Raw genomic sequence first — 19,234 nt, forward strand, 5'->3', positions numbered from 1 at the left:
AAAATAGAATCATGCAAGTCCCTGAGTTATTGACTTTTTTTTCCCTCACCTACTTTGATAGCCACGCTATAAATGATTTTCCACATTGGCTCCTGTCAAAAGGTTTGACTGCAAGCTACTTAGTCAGACATAATCTCCTGGGGATTCTCCAGTCACAAGCAATCACTGCATAGGGCCACCTGGCCATCTCGAAAGTCTCGACAGGGGCAAAGGCGCTGGTATTTGATGCTGGCACCTGCACAGCTGAACAGCAGAGGGTCCTGCTGTAGGCGACATTCTGCATGTTCTGCTGAGAAGGCGGGGAAGAGATGATTCATCTCTGACTCAAGCCCTGCACATTGGAAATCTAGCCTTGGAGACAAAGACAAAGGAGGAAGACCCAATGTGCTTAGCATGAACATATTTTCAATATGACAAGATACAGAACAAATACACTGGAAATGACAACACTTTATCATGCATCTAATCGCAAAGACTCTTTGTGGTTACCAATTTAGAAAATATAATTAAAACATGACATTAATGTATTTGAATGAAATGACAGTGTTGGCAAACTGCTTAGTGTATCAGTCTCATGGTTCTGACAAGGGTTCTAACCCAAGTTTGGACCTTGCTTTGCGGAGTTTGGATATTCTCTCCCCAGGGTTGCAGGGATTTTGTCCGGGTACTCTGGTTTCTTCCCATATCCCCAAAATGTGCAAAGTAGACGGATTGGACACTCTAAATTGTCCCTAGGTATGGATGTGAGAATGAATGGTTGTACGTCTCCTTGTGCCCTGCGATTGCCTGGCCACCAAATCAGGGTGTCCCCCATCTGGTGCAGTAGTTGACTGGGGTAGGCTACAGCACATTTGTGGACCTTGTGAGGATAAGCGCTATGACATATGAATGGATAAAATTAACATTCTTCAACAATTATCTCTTTTTCAAAGTAGTATACGGCGAAATGTGGCCAGCCAATCACAAGGCACGAGGAGACGGACACCCATTCACACTCTCACTCATATCTATGAGGTATAACAGAATATAATATATAAAATATAGCACCTGGTGTTCATATTGGACAGTCATTGTCCAAATTTCCGTTTGTGGCAGGAATTTAACGCCATCGTAGTACACTTTACTTCAGTTACGTAAGCCATCTGCCAGTCTTTCCATTTTGCCCATTTGTGAAAGGAAAGAAAAACCTTACGCATTGAAGGCTTCTTTAATGTTGATGAAACGATACAAGGCAGGCTCGCAGATCAACCCCACATCTTGGCAGGCCTTCACACATGATTCGCCCTGCAGCGAAGCCAAGAGCTGCAGGGCGCTGAGGGGGGGCCAGGACGTGTAGGAGGTGATGTTAGAGGCCCAAGTTAGGATACTGGAGTTGGGCAGAAGCATGAAAGGAGCGAGTGGGCTGCCCTGCCAGACCTTTGACGAGTTTACTGGAGGAAATGGAACTTCAGGAGAACAAAAGTCCTGCAAAACAAATATCCGTGAGCCATCCTCTTTTTGGATGGAAAACACATGACAGTAATTAGAAATTCCACAAGTGAGTGCTGACCAACGGCAAATTTATCAGGGGGAAATGACCCATTTTGGAGAAAGAAAAAATAAAAAAAAACATGAGAATGCAAAGGCTGCTTGACACATCTGACAAGCACTTGTAAAAATTCCAAAGTAATAATGTGAATGCAATTATTCTACCCAACAACAAGTGAGAATTGAAATCAGAATTAGGCTCCTGCGACAGCCTGGATTAGATTCCCTCCCTCTAGCTAGAGCTATTCATAAGACTCAGGTAATAACATTTTTCTGACATGTCCCTCTGGCCTCTGGAGGCATTTATTAAAGTGCCTGCAGCGTCCACATGCAATGACTAGTCTTCCAATTTTCCTACATCTGCTCTCCCGTCTTTTAAGCAAAATCAGGCCAACATTTTTATTTAAACCAACATAGAGGTTTGTTGATTTGTTTCATAAATCTGCCTTTTCTACGCAAATTCATGACCTTAAGAAAAATAATTATATCCATTTTCTTCCATCCATCTACCCATTTTTTCTAAAGTTTTAAGGAAAACCAAAATCTAGCATAAATACACATTATAGTATAGCCAGATATAGGAAGTAAAATTATGAGGAATAATAATAATCCAAGACTTTAATATATATATATATATATATATATATATAATTGAAAGGCTCCCTGCCACTTATTTTCTTTGAAATATACACAAAGAAAACAGTTTTACTTAATTGTTTTTAAGAAAGCTGATTGCAATGAACTACATTCATATATTTTATTAATAAAATTTCAATGGTTGTTGATTTGTGAGTTTTGATTGTTTATTTTTTTTATTACTCTTTCACAGGATTCTAATTCTCAGGCAACTCAATTTGGACTCTAGCATTCCCAGTGACCCTTGGGAGGATAAGCAGTATAGAATATGGATGAATGAATGTTCCAATGACAAATTTCTTTTTACTTAATAAGAACAAAATAATTTGTTTAACAGAAAAAAAACGTTTTGTTGAAGTAGTATTTTACACATTTCTATTGTTGGACACCCACCTGGTTTTGAATGTAGGCATGGATTCTCTCTAACATGCCTTCACACGTGTATTCATATGGCAAAAAAGGCTCCACCTGAAAACATAGATGTGAAGCACAGCTGAAAAAACAGTTGAGCCAGAGCGTGTTATTTTTCTCCAGAACCAAGCCAGTTTAATTACTGCCACAGCGCAGGATATAGTTAATCAACACTGACATATTCATTAACGTAATTGTGGAAGGCTTATATCGTTCCATACGCTTCATATTGGAATCAATGACCTAATACATCACAGAGAGACAAGTTTGAAAATTGATTTCATTATTTTTGGTGACAACTTCATCAATATGTCAAAAACATACATTATGGTGACAGGGGCCTGGGTCCATTTAGAGTGGTTATTAGCAACACTGCCTGTGTCTGTCAATCATTTTATAGCTTTTAATGTTATTCATTCATTCATTTTCTGAACCGCTTTATCCTCATTAGGGTTTCGGGGGTGCTGGAGCCTATCCCAGCTGACTACGGGCCAGGGCACAAGGAAACAGACAACCATGCACACTCACACCCAACCTAGGGATAATTTAGGGTGCCCAATTAGCCTACCATACATGTTTTTGGAATGTGGGAGAAAACCGGAGTACCCGGAGAAAACCCACACCCGGGGAGAACATGCAAAGTCCTCACATGTGAACTGGATTTGGACCCAGGACCCCAGAGCTGTGAGGCCAACACACTAACCACTCATCCGCCAGGCCTTTTAATGACAGTTGATAGTCATTTAAGAACACTGATCAATAATTTGGACTTCTCTTTTCTTGCGAAATGTTTACTATATATATATATATATATATATATATATATATATATATATATATATATATATATATATATATATTTAATGTATGTCAGGAGTGTATTCAATGCTTTGACTCCTACTAACAGACATAGATGTTACATCTATTTACACTAGAAACAATGGTTTAAATAGATTATTTATTGATTATTTTTCACTGCACTAGACAGCAATAGACGTCAAATCTGATTTTGACCTGGTAGCAATCTAATCACGGATTGGTCGATATCCGTCAATGGCAACCAATGAGTTAATCATCATAGTGCAGTTGATGTTACCAAAGACTGCATTTTATATACCAAACAGGTTATTGTGGAAAGTCACCAAGACTTGGCACATAAATACTAATAGCACAGTGACTTGATTTATTAGGGGGTGGTTTACAGGAAAGAGCTTCCAGATAATTAGATTTAACAGAGTTGTTTTAATGAAGTCTGGGGTTGTTATTTAGTTGTCCAGACCTTCGACCAGTTGTTATGTTCTCTCAAAGGGTTTAGCCACAGCAATTAGCTGATGGAGCTGGGAAGCAATTATGCAGGTAACCTTTTTTTTCTGCAGGATGCTCAAAGAGGCCATGTTGGAAGTTTACGATCAAGTATTTCAACAAGTTTGCCTTGCATCTGCATTTTGGAATTTAATTCAATGAAATGTAATCTTGTGAGAAAAATGCTATGCTTTATAGATATTTATGGGTCTTTGAAGGAAGCTGGATTTTTAGGCTCCGTTCACTTTAAAGAGCCATTTAATGAATTGGCTCACAAGTCCCTCTGTGTAAGAGGATATAACTTATACAATCTAGAAAGCTCAAGTCTTGTTTATCGGTATGTCTATTCCAAGTTCATTTTCGCTGGCAAGAACTAAATTTACGGCAGAAGTCAAACTATAGGCCTGCCACATTTTCAGTGGCGGACAAACATAAATAGTGAGCATGGACTTCCTATTTTTAGTCAAATTAATGTTATAAAATTCATTTTAAAAGGATTCTAATGGTGATTGCTTTTGTTTGTGTTATTTTGCGTAAAACAAATCTGAAGTAAATGTTTCCCCTTTTTTATCTGAAAGAATGTATACATAAATAACCAATGAAAAATGAAGAAAGAAAGAAAGAAATAAAAACTGAATATCTACACATTTTTATCAACTATATCGACATTAAATCCATAAGAGAATATGTCTTTCCCTTTTTTAAACAATATATAAATATTTACAAAAGAAATAGGTCAGCAACATCTCTCAATAATTCACCAATTGAAATAGTTGTCAATTCATTTGCACCTTAATTGGCAAAGCCAGAATCCATTTTCAGTCTTAATCAAAGTTGATTAGATGTCTACTGCCTTCAATGATAGCCAATTACTAAAATATTTATTTGAGTTGGCCAAAAAAATGGCACTGTGAAGAGAACCATCAATATGATACTTACTAATAAAGACATTGCTGCCCTAGAAAAATAATAACTTGAGCCCAGAAGTATATAAAATGAGAAAAAGCATAGTTGCAAACATACGTTGAGCTTCATGATGTCCCGGACGGCTGCATCGAACTCTTCTGAGTTATTAAAATCAACCGTTATGACATGTGGCCTGCCGATATACTGCTCAGCATAGGGATGCTGAGAAGAAACCTAAAAAGATGCACAAAATCAATAGCCTTTCAAAAAATGAATAAGTAATGAAAATGAAAATATATGTTCCTTTAATTTCTGCTGAAGTCAGAATAAATTACTATACAACGCATAACTAATTCTGTAATACATTTATTAATCATTCCGCACCGTGCATCCTCGCAAGGATTGCAGGGGTTGCTGGAGCCTATCCCAGCTGACTTTGGGCAAAAGGTAGCTTACACCCGAGACTGGTCGCCACTCAGCCGACACCCGGGACTGGTCGCCAGTTAGCTGATACCCTAGGCAGGTTGCCAGTCAGTCAGAGGACTAAAAAAAAGGTAAACAACCATTCGCACTCACAATCATACCGCCACTGAATGGGAATTGAACCCATGCTTGCCGCACTCAAGTCAGGCGAGGTAAACACTACACAATCAATCTGCCATGTGTTTCAAAAAAGAAAAAAATGTGTTAAAAGCAAAAAAAGTGTACCTACTTCCCGGGAGGTGGGCTTCCCTCTGAAGAAATCATGATTGAGGGAACTATGAGGAGGGCTAAACCTGGGTTGCAGGAAAACACAGCCATTGGCGATGGCTTCCAATGGGGCGGGCCCCTCATAAGGGAACCCAAATCCGATGAAGAGCTTTCATGGAGAAATGGAAAGTAGATCAAAGATAAACCCATGAGTCATTAACAATGTAATTCAATTCGTCAGCAGTTTAACGTCACTACCTTTGCCTGCCTGAGGAGGTGCTGGAGCTCATGCTGACGGAGAAGGCCGTGGTTCTTCACAAAGGCGGGAACCTCTGGGGGACGCTGAGCGTCGTAGTACACTGTCCCATGGATCTCCATGTGGCGATGCAGGATGGACAAGAACGTATCCTTGCCCTGTTGGGGTATACGGAATTTAGTTCATTAGAGGTCAAGTTAGTAATTGTTCCGTAGCAAAATCACTGACGCTTTTAGTGGCTTGCTTTGTCAAAAACCGTGACCGGACGTTTGGTCGCTGGTCTTTTGGTCGCCGATCTTTTGGTCGCCGGTCTTTTGGTCGCCGGTCTTTTGGTCGCCGGTCTTTTGGTCGCCGTTAGGATTAGGATTAGGGTTAAGGTTAGGATCAGTGTTAGGGTTAGGGTTTAATATCTAAGTACATTTGATAACCATAACCCTAACGGCGACCAACGGGGACCAAAGAGCGGGGACCAAAAGACCGGTGACCAAAAGACCGGCGACCAAAAATGCTATGATGCTAGGAAAGAGGCTTTTGCAAAACTGTAAAGTTGTCGATATTTTTAGTAGATTGTGATCATTTTAGATCAAGTGATATACTCTCCTTGGACTCATTGGCTGACATTGGTGGCAATAGATGTAAACTGCATTGGTTGCCATACTGGGAGGGATGGCAACAAATGTTCATTTGCTGGCAGCACTCCCAGTTGAAATGGTTTGGCTGTCTACTAGTGATAAAGTCATTTCAATTCACACATGAAGGATGACTGGACATCATGTGATTATTAGACATTTATCATCGGCGATGACAGTGAAAGAATTAAATGATGAAAAGATTTTTGTCTGGTTATTTTGTCATTCAATGACTTTTAAGGCTTCCCTTCAATGCTGCAATAAGTGAAAAATACACCATCACAATTTATCAAAACAGAAAAGTAGGAAAGGAAAAATGCTTTGATGGATCATATGAGTCAAATTGAAGTTGAATCGAGTGGGCTGACCAACATAATTGTCTACTTAGGAGCTAGACAAGGATGACTCAAACGCATTTCAAATTAAAGTTGGAAACAGATTCCCAGTGATGTCATGAATCATTTACTATAGCTGTGTCTTCAAGTCATTAATCATTTAGAAATTTTATCTGAATCTAACTCCACAATTCATTTCAAGATATGAAAGAGGGAACAAAGGTTTTGTATTTTTGAATACTGATGATTTTACATAGCACATGGGTTGTGAATTAGAACCTAAAAATGGTAGAAAAAAAACCCCTTTTTACTAATTTTCTTTTTATTTAAGTCGACAGCTGCATGTTCACATCACACACATTGAATTTGTGTTCCTGCCAACAGTTCATGTTGGGATAACACCTTTCTGACTACATTTAAAAAAAAAAAAAAACCTTCTTTGTACCTTTGACAGAAATAGATTCCCATTCCAATCTGATTGGACCACCCCAATTGAAATGGATTTAATAATACACATAATTTTTCATCAATTCCTTTCAAATGCCACTGATTTTTTGAAGTGTTTTCTGGCTAAATTAACACAGAAATTTCTAAAAGAAAGATTCGATTCCTATCTTTTATCGTAAATTTAAAAAAAATATTTTTAAATTCTTTATGGTTAAAAAGCATGAGGCTGCTTTGATCTGGAATGTCATTAATAAAAGTTATCGTCTAGTGGTTAAAAACTGTTGATAAGTTCATAATACTTACATGTAGCTGGGGTCATCAGTGTAGCATGTTGAGATGATGGAAGCACCAAATATGTAAGACAAAACATACGTGTGTGCTTGAGAAATGAGACAAACTACCCTCTAAAATGTTATATTTAATATAGGATATAAGAATATGTTTAAAACACTATAGTCTGTTCATGAAGAATTGGATGAAATATAACTACATTTGTAACATACTGTATTTAAACCTCTTGAAGCACTCTTACTTGGATTAACGAGACATTATTGAGTGGGAGACGAAGTTATTATTTGATCTTTACCTTCCACATGCTGGCCTCTTTACCATAGACAACGGCCATGTTGTTGACTTTGTTCTTTTGAATGTTAAGTCTCGCAGTGTCATTCAGCTCCTCTGCCACAAAACCCATAAAAGAGTTGTCTGGGGTGTGGGCTACCAAAAGACAAATGAAACAAACAATTGAGGTTATGTGGTTAAAAATTACATTACAGCTTTTGAGCGGAAAATATATATAGAATGAAGCATGATTATTCAAGAAAAATATTGCTAATCCTCATAAAAGGGTGCTGGAGCCTATCCCGGCTCACTCCAGGCATCAGCCGGGGGGGACACCCTGAATCGGTGGCCATCCAATCACAGAACACGAGGACACAAAGGACAACCATTCACACTTGTACCACGGGGCAATTTAGAGTGTCCAATCGGCCTAAAATGCATGTTTTTGGGATGTGAGGAAACCTGAATACCTGCAGAAAACCCACACAAGCCCAGGAGTATAATTCACACAGTAATGACCCACTTGGGATCAAACCTTCAACCCCGACAGAGAACTAAGGCACCCAAAGTTATTTTTTTAGTACTCCTGCACGCCGATTACATAGGGACACCTCAGTACAGATTGGAGTGGTAGATGTGCCATTTTTTGTTTATTTATTTTATTCATTCATTCATCTTTCATACCGCCTGTCCTCGTAAAGATTGTGGAGGTTGTTGGAGCCTATCCCAGCTGACCAAAAGGCTGGAATGGTCGCCAGTCAGCCTTAGGGCACACGAAGAGACAAATGACCATTCCCTTTCATAATCATGTCGCTACCAGTGGGAATCCAGCCTGCGCCTACCAGCATCGAAGTCAAACGAGTGAACCACTATAGAATAACTATACCATCAGGTGGCTACTTATTTATTTTAGTTGTTGTTGTTGTTGTTGTTGTTTTTTAGATTTAAACATCATATTTAGTGGTAATATATTTGTATATGTTTTATATAACATGAAAGATTTTGCACTGACTAGTTTGCCACTTTAATTTTGTTGTACATGTACAACTAAATTAAAGTGACAAACCAGTCTGTGCAATTTTATTCGACCGGAAGTTCGAGGCCCCGAAGGGGGTGAGACCGAAAGTCGTTGAGAGGGAGGATTCTGTTAGTGTCTGCGTCGCGTCTGCGTCGCAAAATTCATGATTGGCTGGTTGACGTCACTAGATGTCGTCACTAAATGACTAATGTAGCGATATTGTCCGATTCTGACGATAACAGACCAACTTTTGGCTTGCCTTAATGCAGCTTTTCGGGTCATAGGTAGCATACAATGAAAATAGTCACAAAAATAAAATAAAAAACCTGATTGACCGCCTCCGGTCGATTATGCTTACTATGTTACGTTTATTTTGGTTTATTATGGCCATTTATATTTGCAATTGCAATTCACACAGCCTGAATGGCTTGGTAGTAGATGATGTGTGCATGACACAGTGTGAATTTGGCCAGGGAACTACTATCCAATGTTGGCATTTTTCTGCAGAAACAGCTGTTCTGAGGCCCACTGAAATCTCTTTGCCCCGAAGCTCAGTTTGAAGTAAACAGACAACTCATCACTCTCACTGTGCCAATTTGAGCAGACATTTCTTGTATGTGGGGAGATGAATGCATATATAACAAGAATTTCAACATACGGAACATGGTCATGTATTGTTGGCTGTTTAAGTTCCAGTAGCCCCAGTTGGTTCTGTAGCCATTCATCGTGGCATATTCCTCATGGTTGTAGGCTGGCTCTGTGCCAAAAGTGTCGATCACACGGATGTGACACCTGGGACAAAATGTGAAGAGGAGCTATAATAAGAACAAAGAAGTTGCTTGCTTTAAGATGCACTCGCCTTGTTGATTTGAATGACTAAAAATAAATGCAGCCTGATCTCGCTCTCTGTCAGAGCAGCTAATATGAAACAGAAAACACTTCTATTAAAGATGTTAGTGATCTGTTCTACATTGGATAACATCATCACACAGTATCCTTACCCTGGACACATGATTAACTAAATCTTCAAAGGCAATACATTGGTACATCTAACTTACAAAATCAAACGGTTCCAAAAGTAGCTTTAAGCACACTCTTAAAATCTCTAAAAACACTATTAGAACTACGTGATGATGAACCGTTGTCAAAGGCACAGAAAATCATCCTGAACTTAATTTTCTTTTGTACCCAGGAACAAAAACTTCCCACTGAGACTTCTGAATAATTCATAAGTAGAGGTAGCACTGGTAGGCATGTATGGAGCTAGATTTCCAATCTATTCAAACTGGGAGTCCTGGAATGGTTTGGATTTCTATGAGTGACAAACTCATTTAAATTTACAGCAGAATGCTGAAAAGACCCACGTGATTGGACGTCTATTACTGGCAATAGCACTATAAGATTTCATTAGTTTGATCAAATAGTCAGTTATATATAAGGTTCCAGATAAGAAGGAAGGATAGGTCAGTAATGCAGAAGTATATTTCTTTGTGGCACTGATTCACAAACAGATGGAAAGAGAAACTGCTTTGGTCAATGGAAAGTTAAACAGCATTCATATTTATTTTTCTTCTCCCTTGCCTGTTATTTTTTAAGATGCTTGAACACGAAGAATAATACATTTGAAAGCCTTTTAATGCTGAAACAGTTTCAATGTTCCACAGAGGAGTTTGGCATACTCCCTTTATGGTTGTTAACATAGTACTGTTTATTAAGACAATTCAGCTCACATAACACTCATTGAAAAAGATGGATTTTGTACATTTATTGCTTTTTACAGCTCGCAAACAGGTTAAGTCCTATCTAAAATTGGTAGTTTATTTTAATTCAAAATTAGCCACTTGAATAAAGCTTCTCATATTTTATTTTAATTTTTAAACGTGCTAAAATCAAATTGCTGTGTTTCTCATTTAATTTTAAATGGGCTAAAACATCCAAGTAGATCAGCAGTCAACATAAAATGATCGCATAGGGAAGCCTATAATCAATTTACAAAACCTAATAGAAGAATAATTATCGGTGCCCTGCCTGAATCAATTTTCAGTGCCAATTAAGAAAATATAAATAATATGACAGCCTCTCAGATGACTACAAGTGTTTATGAAGTGTTGTAAAATGCTCGTCTATTTTTTGGAGGGGGTCTTAACATCTACTTTAGCATCCTGGGTGCAGTACTTGATCGCTTTTTACGTATTTGCGATATTGAATAACTTTCCCAATGATATATTAAGTGTATACTTTTTTTATATTAACTATACATATTCTAACAAGATCTGTAGAATTGGAAAGGTGTTTACCCTGTTTACATAACATGTACCATATTTTTTTTTATTATAAACCACTATTTTTAATTAATAATTTCAGACCTTGAGTGTTGAGTGGTCCACTTGAACATTTATTTTTATAAAATAATGAGAAATCCTGATTCCAACTGTGGTACATTATCCACACTAATATTTTGTAAAAGTGACAGCAACCTTCAAATTACTTTAAATCTATTTTAATGTATTTTAATCAGACAACACGAAGGTAATGGCATTATACTATACACACCTTTATCTGTAAATTTTCCATACCTTTAAATTAACTACCCACTTTTGTGAGTTATTTTCATCACTTTTGTTTGAAATTACATTTAGTAGAAGTTTTAGTCTGCGATCAGCTGGGTATACCCCGCCTCTTGCCCGAGTCAGCTGGAATAGACTCCAGCACCCCCGCAACCCTTTTGAGAATAAGCATTTCAGTCAATCATAGTATTTTTCTCGACATACTGAATTTACTCTAAAAAAATGCAATGATTTTGTTGCCAGCCTAGTAGTGAACCAGAATTAGCAATACTTTATGACACGTGTTAAATTGGCAGCCCGGGGGCCAAATCTGGCCCATGCATCATTTTGTGTGGCCCAGGAAAGTAAATCATGAGTGCCAACTTTCTGTTTTAGGATCAAATTAAAATGAAGAGTATTGATGTATATTACATTTCCTGATTTCCCACCTTCTAAATCAATATTTGTAATTTTTTAATCATTTTAACTGTTTTTAGTTCAAAAATCATTTTGTAAAATCTAAAAATATATTAAAAAACTAAAATAAAGATTGTTTTAGATCTATAAAAACTGAATATTCAGTGCTTTTAATCCAGTTATTTTAATCAATCTATCAAAAAATATTTAAATATTATATCTAAAATGGTCCGGCCCACATGAAATCAAGTTGACGTTAAAGCGACCCGCGAACCAACCCGAGTCTGACACCCTTGCTATATGATAATGTGTCTAGTGAACTACACAAAAACATGAAAAGCAACAGAAAAATAATGGTTATCGAGCCATGCAACTGCATCTGGTTCACTAATGACTGTGTATCGAGCCATAGTCTTTAGCTCCAATAGATGCTGATGCATTTAAAGTAGCTGGCTCAGTTGTCAATAAGCAAGGGAAGACAGTCATGAGTTCCGTGGTGAAGATAAATATGTAACTTACATTTCGCTAAAATATTAAAAGCAACATACTTAGAAAGAGCAAAGTACTAACTTGTGCTTTTTCAGTGACAGACCCAAGTGCTGCTTCATCTGTTGCAGGCCATGATAATCTGTGTAAATGAGGTCAAAGGGTAGAGGGCCATTCAGAGGGCAGCTGCCTTTTCCTGGTGGAACTCCCAAAAATCTGCACATAAATACAATCACAGTATTGTGCATAAATATTTACACCATATTATACATACAGTAAGTACAGTGGAACTTAAACATATGCATTAAAAATGATTTGTTACTAAATTTTAGCTCAGTTTACTCAATCAAGTTGGCTGTTTGAAAATAAATTAATTCACATTTTTTAACACAGAACTGTGAAATTGAACAAAGAGTGAAAACTAACATGACAATTTGCATAACCATGTTGTAATTTAATCATTTGCATAGTGACTTAATGCTGCCCTTCAATTAACATTCACCCATTAGTACCCGACATAAAAAGAACCATCAAAGTAGCTCATTTCAACCAATATTAGATGCTCTCACATGATCAATCAGATGTACTAAAGAAAGTGTAAGTGCATGTGTGTGTCTGTGTATGAAATAATTCCACTTGATGTATATGTTAGGCAGTGAAATTTCAAAGTGAAAGAGTTAAAAAGAAATAAAATACCACTTGTGTTTTCAATGCTTTCAGGAAGATGGTGAGATAATTGAAGTGTACATAGTGCAAGTCTTACAATAAGTCAGAGAATTTGTTCACATAGTTTGCTGTGAATATAATTTTTTTTAAAAATGCCATTTTTTCATCACCATGACTTTGCAGCACTTGTCACATACATCGGGGTGTACAATAACCATGTGCAATATCTTAGAATGTGCAATATTTTTGAAATTACCTTACCCGGATGTGACTTTTTATATTTTTATACTACTTATGTTTTTACTGGGAAAACGCACTTTGTTGAGTAGCACCGCCGATTTCGTTATACACAGCCGTGTATAATGACAATAAAAGCTTTTGATGTGATTGATTTGTAAAATGTTGTCTTCAGAAGTGTAGTTGTGATTTGTTTGTCTGTGTATTACAGGATTAACACAACATGAATGCCATTTAGGAGCGCCCGGATATCTTCCAAGAACTACAAAAAAAGCATTGTGTGGTCAGTCTCTCCTCAAAATTTTTGGAGTTTGCATGCAGGTACACCAGTTTTCTCCAAAATCCCGAAAAACATGCAGGGTAGGCTGATTGAACACCCTCAATTCCCCTAGGTATAAGTGTGCTGTGGCATGGTTGTCTATGTACTTGTGCCCTGCGGTTGGATGACCACCGATTCAGGGTGTAATAGGCTTTAGCAAGCCCTGCAACCCATTGTATGTAAATTGTATACATGTATTTACCCTGATAAAAACTAATGTGTCATATAAATATGATAAAGATTACATTAAAAGTCTGCCTTACGCCCTAAAACAGCAGGATTAGGCTCCAGCAACCCCCGCAACACTTTCGAGGATAGGCAGCATGGAAGATAAATGAGTGAATGAATGAATATTAAAAAAAAAAAGTCTGGCAAGACCTATCACGTGCATCATCATAAATTACAGAAATTGCTTTAATTATTTTCCAATAATTTAAATCACAAATAAGTAGTAGTTTCCTAACAAATGAGGGCAGGATGATAAAAACTCTTTTGCAAGTATTATAAGCAGTCATTCACAATACATGATGTATTAATTATAGAATAGTTAAGACAGAGATGTATCACCTGAATTTGCCTATGACCTAGTTGAGTCGTGTATAATTTATAGAATGTGAAGAGTAGCTAATCAAGCACAAGCCTATTTCTGCTTGCACATACGACATTACACAAGGGGTGCTCACTACATCGATTGCGATCAATCAGTCGATCCCTAAGTTACTATTGGCATACCAGCTGCGAGTAAGATTTGATCCAGTCTATTAGTGTCCTTCGGGCTTGGTATTGCGACTTTGCTATGTGGCAGCCTCAATATTCCCATCCACAATCATTAGGCTCTCATCAGGACCTTAAATGTGGAACCAACATAAAGGACCTGTCAAAGCTCATTGTTAAAGTCATTGCTTTGATGCTAAACAGATAAAAAAGACTGTTTCATTTCGGCACCCTTTGTTGGTAACGATACATGTTGAAGCTGCTCGGCGAACTCGGTGCCAATTAATTAATCGACCAATTACATGTTTAAGACACTAGATTGGTGAAAATGCACATTCTTTTTCGCCTTGTATAAAAATCTGCACCCAGTGCAGCCATTGAGAACACTCATGCATTATGCCATCTATCGCAACAATTAGTATACGTAATTATTTGCTGTGGGTGGTTGTTGACACTAAATTCGTAAATTAGCAGGATTGTGTCAGTTAATAGCCATTTAAGATTCAAAGAGATGGATTTCTGCAACCATGCCTACATAAGTGTTGTTTGCGTAAGCACACCTCAAGCCAGAGCATAACAGTATTTGTGATAAATCACTTTATGGGGTATACTGGAAGACTTTTCTTCAGCTATATACCATTACAATATGAAAAGATAATAATCTCAGCCAATGGCTTTAGCAATGGGCCAAGTTATTTAATGTTGCATAGCTGAACTGGATGAATGTAAAAGTTCATGTAATATTACAGGAACCATGAGTGAAGTGTTACGTGACATTGCTCCTAAGAGATCCACTGATGCTACCGAAAGGTTTAATTGGATATATGCAAATTTGGTAGGTAGGGAAAGTAAAAGGATTAAAGTGCAATGAAGAGTTTGAAGGTGTACACATTGCACACATTTTCCCCAAGAGAAATTGCAGTGAGAATAGGATTTGTCCAATTGCTTTTCTTTTGGGTTTTTTGTTTTGTTTTTGTTTTTACTTTGAAATCTGATTAGATTTTTTTTAAAGGTATATTTTGCCGAAAAAAAGAAATTTAACCATTAAATGACAAATGATTATTTTTTTAGTATTAAAGTGATTCCTAGTGGGTTACACAATGTGTGAGTTATCATCATTAGTTTCTAAATAGAATCCAATTTCTCACCAAAATGTATTGTGCTTTTCTATTCTTATGCAGTACTCCAAGTATGCAGTATACCAAGTTTTTACAGACGTAGTGACCCAAAATGCTGTCATTTTTATCAAAGATTGAAAATCAAGTAAATAAATAAATAAATCTTAAAACCACCATCTTTTATTACCCAATTCCGGTCCTGGCAGAATGATAAAATTGGGCTCGAATTACAATCATGCAATCAGTTTGGGGAAATTCCTATTTGGTATAATATAAAAGAAAATAATTTTAGTATTCCAATATGTTTTCAATCATTTCCCCATCACATTTAACTCATTGGCTGCCTAGTCTAGTGCCTAGACTTCCAAATTCATTTTTGCTGATTTAATTCATGTTCAATTACCCACAAGTTTAAAGGTTAATGCAGACAGACGTCCATAATGTGCTACCTTTTCAAATTTCAATGATTTTACCACTAGCAGAATCCAATTCATGTGATCTCCGAGAGTTTTAGCAAATTAATTTTAGTTCATCCACTGCTAGCCCACCCATTCTGAACAGATTGGATGTTTGTCACTAAACTTTAATGCTATCAGAGACAAGAAATAAATAAAAAAAATAATATTTACAAACACAATCCGAAACTGTAACACAGAACCTCATCCACAGCTAAATAATTGTTGATTGATTGGGTTAATTTCGAAACCTCAAACATTAATGTCATTCCCATTGATTTCACCATTGACAGCGTCATTTTCAAGTTGTAAAGATCCATTGTTATCTTTTGTTTCTTCCCAGCCATTGCCTGCACATCCATTATCGCCACATAATTATGAGCAGAGTATACAGCCTGAATCCAAGACTTAAGTACTATATACAAATGAATGACATTAGGTATTGGAAATGTTATACTGCGAATGGCATAGAATATGTAGTCGTTTAAGGTGGTAAAGATCCTCAGTACTACATTTTAGGAAGAAGCCAGAGTGAGGAACTGCATTGCAAAGTCAAAAATGCATTTTCTTCATATTTCCATTTCCCTTTGGGCTGCACTGTGTATGAATACATCATTAATTTATGTAAGAAATTAATTACTTAAAGATGATGTGTTTGACAATGATATGGGTCTCACTGATCAAATGCTTTTAAAAAATACATTTGGACCACTTTTTTTAAATATTATCTCATTTGGCAAAGGATATTTTAGACATGACACAAATACAAAAATCTAAATGTCTTAGAATGAATGATTTAACAGTGATATATAGTACTAAATACCTTATTGAAATATAGTGATATTATTGTGTTGATTATTAACTGTAAAATAAACAGAATTGAACAATTCGGAGACATATTCAGAAATACATCAGAAACATACTGCTTATTAATTGATTATTTCAGTTCCAGATTCAGTCTGATCAAATTGTTTTTCTAGGAACAATGCCAATATTTGTGGAATAATTAATATTTTCAAACATTTTTAAGTGTAATAAACTAAATTAAATCAATAAGAAGGTTGCTAGGAAAGGACATGGTGGTTTGACACATATTTTTTACACAACAGCCAAGATATAATCTCATTCCCCAATGGGTTTTCATGTCAATGTAAACGTGTATTGAAGGGTGACAGGCAGCCTGGGAACCGGCGATGCATGACCAGTGAGATGTGATGTTGCCAATGTGATCGAATTAATGTTGGGCAGTGAATGTTGATTTATCTCGGAGAAAGCAGACAATCAAATGCTTTTCATCATTTACGTGACTTTGGCGGGCACCAAACTATTTACCAGATTTTTCCCTCAACATCCATTGAACACATACAAAAATATAAAGTCATAATTTTCTGAGATAAAATTTTCCATATTACAAGATTGAAGTCGTATGTGGTATTACATAATATATCACGTAACTTTAAATATTAGTACGAGATTAGTCTGAATATTCAGAGAAAAATGTCATATGAAATTAACGTCAGTATATAACAGATTTGTGCAATATTGCATTACGCAATTTTATGTAATATTTCAAAATCAACTGGGATTTATCCAGGACCTAATTATAACCAGTGCAGAATGAATTTCGATATAAATGTCATAATATGAAAAAAATACTTCATATTACAAGATTAAAGTTGTTATCTTACCTATTTTTATGTTACGTGAATCGGAAGTTAATTATTTTGGTGGGTTGCAACTTTTGACAATGTAAAGTGTGTATGAAAACAAAACTGCGTTTTTAATATGGAAGTAAAGCTTTGTGATGCATTTGAACTTTGGTGCCTTTATCCATGCATATGAATGACAGAATGAAAATACTAAAATTTGGTAGTTACTGTAACATTCTTACATTTGAAGAATGGCTATTCTCGATATCTTTAAGAATCCCAAAGAATAGAAAAGCTTGTTGTACTTCCATTGTGCATGAAAAGCTACAAGCCAGAAGAAATATATAATAGCATGAGGTAAAGCCAGTGTCAGCAGGAGAGCGAAAGTAAAAAAAATAAGAGATTAGAACATTCTGTGGTACATTCTCTGCAGTGATGTGACAGTGACTCTAACTAAATGCATCACTACTGATGCCATTGTGTCTCCAGACTATCCCTGAAATACAACATTACTTCCTACCTGTATGTGTATTTTATGTCCCTCGACACATTTACTTCCTCACTGCCTCGTCTCATTGACAGTGAAATGCTGCAGCTTAATTAGCCATTCTTGCTCTTAGGCCATGCAAATGTTAGAGTCATCTTTGTGTCCATGCAAAATTAACTCAACACACACACTCCTATTCAAACATTGCCACATTGACCAAACAGCCAACAATGTCAGCACCACTATAGTGAGTGCCTCCATCCTTCCTTATTTATGTTACGGTATTTTCACGACTATAAGGCGCACCGCATTATAAGGTGCACCCTCAATGAATGACATTTTTCCATATATAAGGCGCACTGTATTATAAGGCGCACTGTCTATTTTGGAGAAAATGTAAGACTTTTAAGTGCGCCTTATAGTCGTGAAAATACGGTAATTGCTATTGACTTCCAGGTATGAAGCACTCACTACAGAGTCACCTCTAGAGCCAGCCATTGTTGATGTTTTGGATTTTTTTGTATAAAATCTTGCAGTGGGGGAGGAGCTATATGATGGAAGATTTTGTAAACTAAGATGGCATCTGCATTATTAACAGTATTGTTTCAGTTCGGGCGTTTGTGTTTTTTTAATATCCGACTGTGGTGTTTTTTTGTTTTTGGTTTTCTGTTTTTTTCCATATATAAGGCGCACTTGATTATAAGGCGCACTGTCTATTTTGGAGAAAATTTAAGACTTTTACTGCTGTGTTTTTGCAAGGGTTTGTGCCACTACCAGCATGACTATATGCCGAATCAACGTCCAACATAATGCTTGCAGAAATAGCACACTCCTGCAATAAAGTATGCACAATCATCCATCTATTTGCTAGTTAGACCCTTTATCCTCCTCAGGGTTGCAGAGAGCCAGTCCCTGCTGACATTGGGCAAAAGACTGCAGACTGGTTGCCAATCAATCACCTGGAACATAGTGTATAGAGAGGGAGACATTCACCCCTGCACGGAAGGCTTGGAAATCATTACAGAGCTAGGAACTTTAGTGTGCAAAAGTTCATTTAATTTGCCCATAATGTCATCATACAAATTGTCTTCAAAAGTATTACATTTTGTAAATGCTTCAGTAAATTCCTATCACCACCCACGCTGATTGGTTGCCATACTATACTTTGCTATTAGTCACTCTTTTACCTGTAGTCTGAGTCATATTTCAAAAATGAGAAGGATAAAGGCTAACCAAGAGCAATTATCAAATTGTCTGAGTGGATGTTATAAATAGAAGGTAGATATTAAAAATGTATATTTTAGGTATTTGCTGTATTATATCAAGTTAGTCAAAGCTTTACGGTCCAAAAGCATACTATATTTTATTATAGTCATATTTAGCAAAATTCCAGCTTTGGATATAATTGTAAACGGAATAATA

The 19,234-nt window shown here is 36.7% G+C and overlaps 1 protein-coding gene across 4 annotated transcripts in view; it reads right to left on the reverse strand.

The window, feature by feature from the left end:
- The window catches only part of mgat5b (alpha-1,6-mannosylglycoprotein 6-beta-N-acetylglucosaminyltransferase B), a 54,401-nt gene continuing 35,167 nt past the window's right edge, over positions 1-19,234 (reverse strand). For 3 of the 4 annotated variants that reach the window (XM_077734755.1, XM_077734752.1, XM_077734753.1), the window contains 9 exons: positions 12,252-12,383; positions 9,377-9,510; positions 7,726-7,856; positions 5,731-5,886; positions 5,495-5,641; positions 4,900-5,016; positions 2,557-2,631; positions 1,193-1,464; positions 1-351 (listed from right to left, as the gene is read on the reverse strand). In XM_077734755.1, coding sequence (XP_077590881.1) covers positions 153-351; positions 1,193-1,464; positions 2,557-2,631; positions 4,900-5,016; positions 5,495-5,641; positions 5,731-5,886; positions 7,726-7,856; positions 9,377-9,510; positions 12,252-12,383 — 1,363 coding nt within the window. In that variant the 3' untranslated portion in view covers positions 1-152. The remainder of the gene's footprint in view (positions 352-1,192; positions 1,465-2,556; positions 2,632-4,899; positions 5,017-5,494; positions 5,642-5,730; positions 5,887-7,725; positions 7,857-9,376; positions 9,511-12,251; positions 12,384-19,234) is intronic. The other variant, XM_077734756.1, reaches the window with a different exon arrangement.

This window comes from Stigmatopora nigra, chromosome 15 (genome assembly GCF_051989575.1).
Source record: "Stigmatopora nigra isolate UIUO_SnigA chromosome 15, RoL_Snig_1.1, whole genome shotgun sequence".
In the NCBI taxonomy this organism is placed as follows: Eukaryota; Metazoa; Chordata; class Actinopteri; order Syngnathiformes; family Syngnathidae; genus Stigmatopora; species Stigmatopora nigra.